The 11506-nt window shown below is 30.6% G+C and overlaps 1 protein-coding gene across 4 annotated transcripts in view; it reads left to right on the top strand.

Moving 5' to 3' along the window:
• Positions 1–6928, top strand: part of LOC122632891 (acidic leucine-rich nuclear phosphoprotein 32 family member A) — a 10094-nt gene extending 3166 nt beyond the window's left edge. The window contains exons 1-9 of one of the 4 annotated variants that reach the window (XM_043820170.1): positions 3372–3552; positions 4081–4220; positions 5368–5511; positions 5596–5715; positions 5804–5916; positions 6005–6105; positions 6193–6257; positions 6354–6447; positions 6568–6928. In XM_043820170.1, coding sequence (XP_043676105.1) covers positions 3459–3552; positions 4081–4220; positions 5368–5511; positions 5596–5715; positions 5804–5916; positions 6005–6105; positions 6193–6257; positions 6354–6447; positions 6568–6626 — 930 coding nt within the window. In that variant the 5' untranslated portion in view covers positions 3372–3458 and the 3' untranslated portion in view covers positions 6627–6928. Of the gene's footprint in view, positions 1–3371; positions 3553–4004; positions 4221–5367; positions 5512–5595; positions 5716–5803; positions 5917–6004; positions 6106–6192; positions 6258–6353; positions 6448–6567 lie in introns of those variants that run through there. The other 3 variants (XM_043820173.1, XM_043820171.1, XM_043820172.1) reach the window with 3 other exon arrangements.
• Positions 6929–11506: the final 4578 nt, after the last annotated feature.

The following is an 11506-nucleotide window of genomic DNA, read 5'->3' as shown; positions in this document are numbered from 1 at the left end:
TCTCTCTCTTTCTCTTTCTCTTTCTCTTTCTCTTTCTCTCTTTCGTAGGCTCGTGCCGTGATAAGTCGTCGCGTGCGCCGCGTCGCTTTTCCGAATGGCGGATTATCGAAGAAACGAATCTTCGAAAATGCGTTGGGAATTTACTACGTCGTAGATAAGAGAATGAACTATATCTTCTCTCTCTCTCTCTCTCACTCACTCACTCACTCACACACTCACACACAAACTATTTCTTTTTGTTTCTCTTATCTCGAATCTTAAAGAATTTTCTCTTTCCTCCCTCCCCTCTCACTCTCTCACTCTTTATTTTTATTTTCTTTATAGTTTCAAAAATTTCCACCAGAGTGCATTATCGTGTCTATCTTCAATTTTCGTTTGTTGACCCTAAACGGTTTGTAGGACCACCGCGATTGTCGTAATACTTCCTCGAATTCCTCGAGAGAAGAACGTGACGCTTGGCACGCGACTCTCGTTGAACGATATACATATATTTCTTTTTAGAAAGACAGAGAGAGAGAGAGAGAGAGAGAGAGAGAGAGAGACAAGAAAATGCGGAAGTTTAATCTATCGACAGAAAGTAGGCAATCGAGAATTTTTTACTCTTCGTTTCGAATAGATTAAGAGGAGAAGACCATTAATACCATACAACACACATACACACGTACCACTCGCAGTATCTACATGCCTGATACGTAATACTACGCCGCAATATATCAATATATTTGCACATATATACATATATCTATATATATACAGTAGCTCAAGTTAATGAATCAAAAATGTATTTTGTATCTCTAAATCCATATATTTCTCTAAATATTTATTTTTAATTTAAAAAAAAAAAAAAAAAAAGGAGAAAGAAAAAATTTCACAAAAAGCATATTGACCGTTCTCTCGTTTTGGTAGGATTTATTATCATTATTATTATTGTTGTTATTATTATTATTATTATTATTATTATTTATAAATGCGTCGAGATAAATATTTATAAGAATTTTGTCGATACATTTTATAACAATGTAATATTATATTCGTGCAATGTGTATGTAAAAAAACACACACAAGGTTTATATTTTATTTATATTTCATTGACAATGGTGATTAAAAAAAATATGCTGTTCGAATTATTTTAAACTACGTGTTATAATTCTCTAGATACGGTTAGAATGTTACGATTTAGTGTTATGTGTAATACGTACGTACTTGCATATGTATATGTATATATATATATATATATATATATATATATATATGTATACTATGGAAGACAAAATGGAATACGTAACACACAGCCCTTCTTTTCGAACCGGCTAACCATAACAGCGTCCGCCGCTCCTGCGAACCAACCATCGTCGCTTACGACGGACATAAGACGACATTGCACTCTATATCTCTCTCTATCTCTCTCCCTATTTCTCTCTCTCTCCCTATTTCTCTCTCTCTCTCTCTCTCTCTCTCTCTCTCTCTCTCTCTCTCTCTCTCTCTCTCTCTCTCTCTCTCTCTCTCTCTCTCTCTCTCTGTAGATATATATATGTATCTATTTATCTCTTTTCGAGGGATGACGTCTCAACTTCTTAGGACTCGATTATTTCTCTCTCTCTCTCTCTCTCTCTCTCTCTCTCTCTCTCTCATTCTCTCTCTCTCTTTCTCTTTCTCTACGATAAGACGATAGAGTCCAGTTGACAAAATGGTGTCTCTTTTTGAGGTTATGTACCGACACAACATATGCGAACACGTAAAACATTTCTTTACTACGATTTGTGATAATAATAATAATAATAATAATAATAATAATAATAATAATAATAATAATAATAATAATAATAGTAGTAGTAGTAATAGTAATAATAATAATTTTACAGAACGTAATATAGGAATACGTCATCTGTAAATGTGTATATATGTATGTATGATATATATGATATGAATATTTATATGCTATGACATACGTGTGTGTGTATGTACGTGTGTATCAATAGAGGAAAAAAAAAGAGAAAGAAGAAATATATGTTCGAAGTCGATAGTATATAGGAAAGAGACGAACCTTGAGCTTACGACTATCATGATCACATCGTGCTTAACATTTCACGTTGTTCATTATGTTACGATTTCGTAAACTTTCAACTTTCTGTAGGAAGAACATTCATCTTATCGATTTACATCTGTATTCAACTTTTCGATTCTTCTTGTTTTCTTCATTATAGATAAATCGTAAAACGTAATATATAATACATCTAATAAGTATGTATGTATATACATAGTATATGTAGCCCGAATTGTGTGTGTACAGCTCGAAGGGCATGTGTACTTTTTTCGCTTTTAATCTCTGTATATATATATATATATGTATGTATGTATGTATGTATGTATGCTGTATATATATATAAATCGATACCACACAATCAATAGGATTAGAATGTAAAAAGAAAAAGGAATCAAAAAGTAGGAGCTTTCTTTTCTTTTTTCTATCTTTTTGCCTTTATATATATATATATATATCAGGCTTGCCACCTTCACGTAATTTATTACAATAAAAAAAAAAAAAAAAAAAAAAAAAAAAAGAATAGGCAATTTATAAGAGAGATAGGAGAGGGAGAAGTTCTTTTTTTTCGTCTTTAAATAAGAAATGCGTTTAATTGCAGTTTTTTTTTCTTATTTTTTTTTATGTACGTACGTGTTGCCCCGTGTGCGTTCGCGTGGTATTATATAAATCAATTATATCGAGAGCGGCAAAAGAAAGAGAGAGAGAGAGAGAGAAAGAGAGAGAGAGAGAGAGAGAGAGAGAGAAGGTAGCCGACACACATGCACATATACTAACGCCGGTGAAAAAGTGCACACGAGTCGCGAACGAACAAACTAGAAGCGGGTGGGCGCGCGCGCGCGCGTACACGCATACACCACACACGCGTCGCGCATATACATGGCCGACTAAACACACACACACACACACACACATACGAGAGTGAACGCGACCAATTCACGGTCGCCATTGTTGTTGCGTCGTCCGCGTCGCGTCACACGTAGTCTTCGTTTCGTACGGTGTTCTCTTTCAGACTGATTCCTTAACGTTACAGTCATGAAATTATATTCTATCGAGAGAAAAAAGAAAAGAAAAGAAAAAAGAAAAAGAAATGAGGAAGAATGAACTTTCTTTTATTTTATTCTTACGTACATATATATGTTTGAAAAGTCATAGAGTAATATTATGTATGTTGGATATGAAGAGCGAGAGAGAGAGAGAGAGAGAGAGAGAGAGAGAGAGAGAGAGAGAGTGAGAGAGAGAGAGAAAGAGAGGGAGAGAGGTAGAAAAAAAGAAATTAGGAGTTATCGGTGTGTTGTTCACCGCATGACGATGGCCTTGCGTCGTGTCGACATATCGTGTCGTCGTCGTCTTCTTCTTCTTCTTCTTCTTCTTCGTCGGTTGTGTTGTGTGTTACGTGTCAACGATCGCCGCTCGCATGGCGGCCGCCATCTTGGACGAGTCCATTCGGCCGCCATGGTTGTGTGACGATGATAATCGACGATCGACGCGCTCGAATTGCATCTACTTATGTATATACATACTTCATACAACAGACATATATATATGCATGCATGCATATGTACATATATATATATACATGTATAGTACATACACATGACTTACATTTTCTTTTCTTTTTCTTTTTTTTCTTTTCTTTTTCCTTTTTTTTCTTTTCTTTTTTTTCTTTTTTTTTTTTTTACTTTTTGTTCAATTTTTCTTTTGGGAGAAAGAAACTGGAAGTGAGTTGAACAAAGGTCCCTCTCGTATTTATGTATGTCGATTATGTTAAACGTGAAAATACATGGATAGATAAGTAGATTAATAAATAGATAGATAGATATGTACATACTTGAAAGTATACAGATATATTTTGTTTTGGCATATCGATGAGAGAGAGAGAGAGAGAGAGAGACAGACAGACAGACAGAGATAGAGAGACGTATGGAACACAACGTTAAGGTTTTTCTTTTCGAAATGTCTCAGATCTCGTCCTGTCATGCGTTTCAAAGACGCGCGCGCGTGGGCGTTTGCTGTTACGCACGTTCCTTGTGACGTAGATGCTACTGCTGCTTCTGACGATGTTGATGTTGATGATAATGATGATAATGATGATGATGATGATGATGATGATGATAATAATGACGTAAATGGCCGTTCGAAAACTCCGCTCATGCGATGTGGTTCGCCTACTTTTCTAGTAAAATACTTGATCAATTTTTTTTTCATTTATATATACATATTTTCTCATTATCATTAATTCTTTAAGAAAGAAAGAAAGAAAGAAAGAAAAAAAAAAAAAGAACCAATTATCACATTTATTTCGTTATTCGTAATAGTCCAGGAAGTTCGATAAAGTTTTGTAAATAAAACTTCATTTGACTAGTCCGCGATCAGTCCAGCGTCATTATAAATTTTTAGCGGGAATTTTGAAAAAATTTAACGTTATAAGAGTCATCGTTCGTGATCGTGATTTTTTTAATTATATTTTTCTCGAGTTTTTCTTTTTCCTTTTCTTCTTCTCTCTTTTTTTTTTTTTTTTTTAAACAATTTTTACATACTAATCTAGATAATTTATATCGTATATAATAAAGTTGAGTAAAAAAAAGACCCTTTTTTTTTTGGTGCAAATGACACCGAGCACGCAGATTCGTTAGCGTCGCGTGCCGGCTGTTCCTCATGCCGGTAAATAAGACGACGATGACGCATTGTGCATTCTCTGCGGTTTGCTTTCTTTCCCTCCATATTACATCTCATTCGATCCCCTCTCGCATCCCTTTTTTTTCTTTCCGTCTCTCACACATACGCCCCCATTTTTACACTCCTCTTACACCTCCATTGCCTACTCCTTTTCCGTTACGTTCGTCGTTCTCTTTCTCCACCCTCTCCCCCTCTGTCTCTTTCTCTCACTCTCTCTCTCTCTCTTTCTCTTTCTCTTACTCTTTCTCTCTCTCTCTCTCTCTCTCTCTTTCTCCGATCAATAAAATAGCCCATCTTCTCTCCCGCGAAAGCTTATCGGTCGTTCGAATGTCAACGACGAAAACTTCTTTTTTCTTTATGGCCTTTTTCTCCTTTCTTTTCTTTTTTTCTCATAATCGATTCATATGATAATGATCTAATGCGTGAATCGTTTGAAAAATATTGAAATGATTATAAAATTGAGAGATAAAAAATGTATTAGAGTCAGTATTTAATGATTGACTTATTAAAGATCTCTCAGAGTTTTGAAATGAATTTTGAAATCTAAAATCTCGTTATGTCTTTTAGAAATATGCTTATGTATATTATTGTGATATTGTTATTTCTTGATTTCAGTTGTAACATAGAAAATGTTTTTTATCTTTCAGATTAAAGAATTGGTTCTTGATAATTGTCGGAGTACAAATATCGATGGTCTGACGGATGAATTTGTTGCTTTAGAAGTTTTGAGTCTTATTAATGTGGGTCTTACCAGTCTAAAAGGTTTTCCAAAGTTGCCCAATTTAAAAAAGGTGAGGAACGTTCAAAACGATGTATAATTTATTAAAAACGATATATACTTATCTTGTATTTTCAAATATTTTTCTATTGCGCAGTTGGAACTAAGCGACAATAGGATTTCTGGTGGAATTAATCTTTTGCATATGAGTCCAAAAATAGATTATCTTAATCTTAGCGGGAATAAAATCAAAGATATTGATACGCTCCAACCATTGGTAAGTTTTCATAACGTTTATACATACATATAATGTCTCGTTGCAACATTTCTTCAATCTAATAATTGATAACTTTTCTATATCACAGAAAGAATTCAAGAATTTGAAGTATTTGGATCTCTTTAACAACGAAGTAACAAATGTTGATAATTACAGAGAGAAAGTATTTAGTCTTGTCCCTAATCTACGATATTTAGATGGGTATGATATATTAACGTCATGATTTTAATGTTTTATTTTTATATGACGATTGAAAAACGTTTTCTCTTATTCCTCTATACTCTTTTAGTTTTGATAAGGATGATTGCGAAGCAGAAGATAGCGAAGATGACGAAGTGAATGGTAATGAGGATGGTGATGGTGAAATTAATGAAGAGGACAGTGAGGACGGTGAGTAAAATATGATTTGTTATTACTGTATATAGAGAATATTAATGAGAATAAAGGTTAACATATTTGTGAATCTGTGTTTAATAGTTTCTGATGAAGAAGAAGATGATAACATAGATGGTTTAGCAGCGGTCTATAAAAACAATCTTGAAGTAAGTTTTTTTTTTTTTTTTGTAGATATTTCTATTGGAACATATACTTTTGATATCTATAAAAATCGTGCTCTATTTTTTTCTCTCTTTTGTTAGGATGAAAGTGACGAGGAAGATTACATGGGCGAAGAGGAGGAAGAAGAAGATGATGATTATGATATACTTGAAATTGAAGGGGAAGAGGAAGAAGGTAAACAAAAATATTTTCTTCACAGATATATATTTCATGTATCATTATTCTATTATTTCCTTTGTTTACAATATAAGTTTAGTATTTAAATGACATACATACATATAAATATCTTTATAGATGCGTCTCCAGCCCGTGGGAAAAAAAGAAAACATGAAGACGTGGAGTCCGGGAACTAGAGAATCCTAAAGTAAGGGAGAACAGGCATCTGACACTGTTTTTAAATGAGTGTAAAATTCTTATAAATAATAACAATAATTGCGACGCGCTGAGAGTGGAAACACAGCTGGGAATCAAACCTAATTGACCGACCAATGACAGAGAGACTACAGTTAGTAGTGGTGTGAATTTATCAGTAAATCATTAACTGAATAATTTTGTTTGTGAACAAAAAAAAAAAAAAAAAAAAGAGAGAGAGAGAAACGAAAAGGGGGAAAAAAAGAATAGAAAGTAAGAAAGTAAGAAAGTAAGAAAGAAACAACAACAACACAGCAAGAGGAAAATAAAAAAAAAATTATATAATAGATATTAACGCAGAAGGAAGAAGAAGAAGAAGAAGAAGAAGAAAAAGAAAAAGAAGAAGAAGAAAAAGAAGATCAAGAAGAAAAAAAAGAAAACAAGAGTAAGAAGAAAAAGAATAAGATGAAGAGGGATGCGAATGGAAAAATAATGTGGAACGGGATATATAATAATATGATGACATAAAAATAATAATAAAAATAGGACTGCATTCCAGCTAGACACAGCACGTTTTAGTTATACTAACGATATTTTATATAGAGTATATAGTTAGAGTATTAGTGGTGTTGCATAGTGTATGGATGGGTGGGTGGGTGGGTGGGTAGATTGGGGTGGGAGGAAGAGGGGTAAGGTTAGATGTTAAAAAAGGACTCGGATAGAAAGAGAGAGGAGAGTGAAGAAATATGGTAGGAGAGTTGAGATGAGATAGTGGTGGGGGTGGGGGTAAGGGTGAAGACAAGAATGGCGGGGAGGTTTTACACTTGAAGGAGCATATTTGTCTGTTAGCTCCAGTCGGCCAAAGGCTTGTCACGCTGGAATGCAGTCATCATCGTTAATCAGTAATAAGGTTACATAAGTTACATTTTAAATATACATTATTATTATTATATTGTACCATGAATATAAGTATAGAGAGAAAGAGAGAGAGAGAGAGAAAGAGAGAACGAGAGAGAGAGAGAAAGAGAGAGAGAGAAAGAGAGAGAGCGAGAGAGAGAGAGAGAGAGAGAGAGAACGAGAGAGAGAGAGAGAGAGAGAGAGAGAGAGAGCGAGAGTAAAAGAGGAACAACTTTTGTACAGGTTTACACACAACCATACAATTATAGAGAGAATGATGCTTGATCTATATGATGCATCATCTCTTGTGATGACTTTTGGGACAGAAAATAAAGAAATAAATAAATAAATAAAAGAAAAAAAAAAGAAAGAAAGAAAAATTACATTTAAAAAAACAAAGAATGTGGATATTAAGGTATGATATAATATTATGCATACATATATATATATATGTATATATATGTGTGTGTATGTATGTATATATAAAATTGTGTGCTCATCTCTAATCGAGCTTTCGTAACACATTTCACAAACACAAATATTATATATATATATATATATAAAAGTATATATATGCATATATATGTATGTGTATATATATATATATACATATATATGTATATATAATAGAGGGGAAATTCTTTTACGAGGAAAGAAAATAATAATGATAAAATAATGATAAAATAATGATAATGATACTGATAACGATAAAATAAATAAATAATAATAATAATAATAATATAATATAATAATAATACTAATAATAATAATAATAATAATATAATAATAATAATGATAATGATAAAATGAATATTGATAAAAAAAAAGAAAGAAAAAAGGACATTAGATATTTATATTTTCTCTTATCTATCATACAGGTGGTGATTAAAATGCTATCAAGTATATGATTAAATTAATCATTGTCGTAGTTAAAAGAAAGGAAATTAATGATTACAACGATTCGATGATGATTTAGTTCGACATAAAAAAAATAGAAAAGAGAAATAAGAGAGAAAACGAAAAGAAAAAATGGAAAAAACGAAAGAAGATACCACGATGTTTTTAATAAAACAATTATTTCGTATTTCTAATACGAAAGAACAAATTTATCTCGTTCTCTTCTTCCATCATGAACACTTTATATTACGTATGTATGTAACTATGCGTTTCGATAATCAATCGATTCAAACTTCAATGCAACAAAAGGAAGAACAAAACAAAAAAGAAATTAAAAAGAAAAAGATTATTTTATTTTAAATAAATTATAATGAAAAACAAAATATATAAGTCGGAATATATATATATGTATATAATACATATATACGTCATATACACACACATGAATACATACATACATACATACATACATACATGCATGCACACACATATGCATACAGCTTGCATTCACATATGAATAGAAATCAAATCTTTGATGATATTTGATAATAATTATGAGAATAATAATATTACTATTATTATTATTATTATTATTATTGTTATTATTATTGTTATTATTATTATTATTATAATTATTATTCTTATTGTTATTATTACTATCATTATTATTATTATTATTATTATTATTCTTATTATTATTATTACAATACTACTTATTATTTATTGTTTCCTTTTCTATTTTTTTCTATTTTTATTTTTTTTTTGTTATTTTTTTATTTTATTTTTTTTTTGTTTTCTCGTCCCGCCCTCCCATCATCTTACTTCTCCCGGCCCCATCACCTCACCCCATTATCTACCCCACTTTTTACTCTTCCATATGTTTAATGCGTCGAATACGTGAATAATAAAGATTAAGAACGATATGAAAAAACCGGTGTTTCGATGAAATTTTACATTTAACAGTCTTGTGTATATATTTGTGTCCTACCAATTTTACTGGTGTTTTTTTTTTCTAGCTACCCCATCCTATCCTGTTTTCCTACGCTTCTCTATGATCCATCTAAAGTTTTTTTCTTCTTTTCACGTGACACCATTGATGATATATATATATATATATATATATATATATATGTAGAGAGAGGGAGAGATAGATTTGTCTTCTATTTTGATTGTTTGACAGATATATTACAGTTTTATTATATGGGTAAGCAAGTGATTATGATAAATGTTAAGGTTGGGCCGGGGAGTTGGGTCTAAGTAAAAAAAACAAACAAAAAAAAGAAAATAAAAAATAATAGTAAAATAATATTAGTTTATTGATAATTGTTATGGCAATTAATTCGTATAACAAAAGTGATCCTTAATTGTACGAATTAAAGTTATAGATTAGTTTTTTATTCTTTATTCTTTTTAATTACTGTTATTATTATTATTATTATTATTATTATTATTATTATTATTATTAATTTGTATTATTTAAATCACTAGCTTATCATACAATGTCATAATCACTAGCTTAGTCATACAATATCATTTATTGGAACTTTGAGATCAATTGAGTCGTGATGAGTACATATATGGCACGAATAAATGATAATAATGATAATAATAGTAATAATAATAATAATAATAAATATCAATGACGACCGTCATGATGATGCCTTTAATTTCTGTCTCTGAAGTTACCATTCTGCTGAGACAACATGTTATGAACATAAGTGCGAAAGAATATAAGATAATTAATATCAATGAGATCACAATTAATTATTAAATTATTATATAATAAGATTCGAATTTAACATATATAGATACATGTATGTACATACATGCACATATATATATATATATATGAAATATATATACTTATGATTGATATGTATGTATATATATGATTTTAAAGGAACAAAAGAAGATAATTAAAAAAATAAATAAATAAAAAATAAAAAAGAACATTTTACACTTGTACTTTCGCACTTCTTCAATATTGTAATAAATAAATAAATAAATAAATAAATAAATAAATAAATAAATAAACGAAAATAAAAGTCTGGAGAAAAATGCAGAAATTTTAATCCTTTGAAAAGAAAAAACAAAGAAAAAAAGAAAAGAAAGGAAAGAAGGAAGAAAGAGCAATGGAAGAATATATGTGGAAACACTTTTTGCAGGGGGATAATGAAAATAAAATTTAACACGAAGTAAAAAGGGACAAATATGACAATGAAGACAAAACAGGAAAATAAATGAAACACAAAAATACACTGGCGTGAAAAAGATGTGGATAATCACAGAAAGCGATTGTATGTAGTAGTTAATGATGAAACTGTGTTAACACAAGTAGAGAGAGGGAGAGAGAGAGAGAGAGAGAGAGAGAGAGAGAGAGAGAGAGAGAGAGAGAGAGAGAGAGAGAGAGAGAGAGAGAGAGAGAGAGAGAGAGAGAGAGAAATAAAAAAAAAATAAAAATAAAAAATAAAATTATAATATTATGAATATAGAGTCGAGGACCTGGCGCCTCTTTGTCGCCAGTTTGGTTATGGCCTTATCCAATTTTACCAAGACTAAAAGCAAATTTATATTAGGTACAATGAGTACATATATATGAGACGTGTGTACAGGTCCAAAAGAAAAAAAAAAATAAAAATCATAAAAGACAAGAACAACAACAACAACAACAACAACAACAACAACAACAACAACAATTACAACAACAATAAGAAAACATTAAAAAAAAAAAGGAATGAAAAGAAAAGAAAAGAAAGGCAAGAAAAATAAGAAACTATAAAATATTCCCGATCTGCAATTTGTGTAAATTGTGGCTCGCGCGGAAAATGATATGCAATATATATATATATATATATACACACATACATACATATATATGTATATGCATATATATATATATAAATATATATATTAACACACAAGTTAAATTATAAATGATAAATAATGATTACAAGATGATGAAGAAAGAAAGAACAGAATTAAATTAAATTATAAATAATATAATAATAATATTAATAATAATATTAATAATAATAATAATAGTAATAATAATAATATTAATAATAATAAAAATAATAATAATAAAAAT

This window comes from Vespula pensylvanica, chromosome 11, assembly GCF_014466175.1.
Source record: "Vespula pensylvanica isolate Volc-1 chromosome 11, ASM1446617v1, whole genome shotgun sequence".
NCBI classification, from domain to species: domain Eukaryota; kingdom Metazoa; phylum Arthropoda; class Insecta; order Hymenoptera; family Vespidae; genus Vespula; species Vespula pensylvanica.
This window is presented reverse-complemented; position numbering and strand designations above follow the sequence as displayed.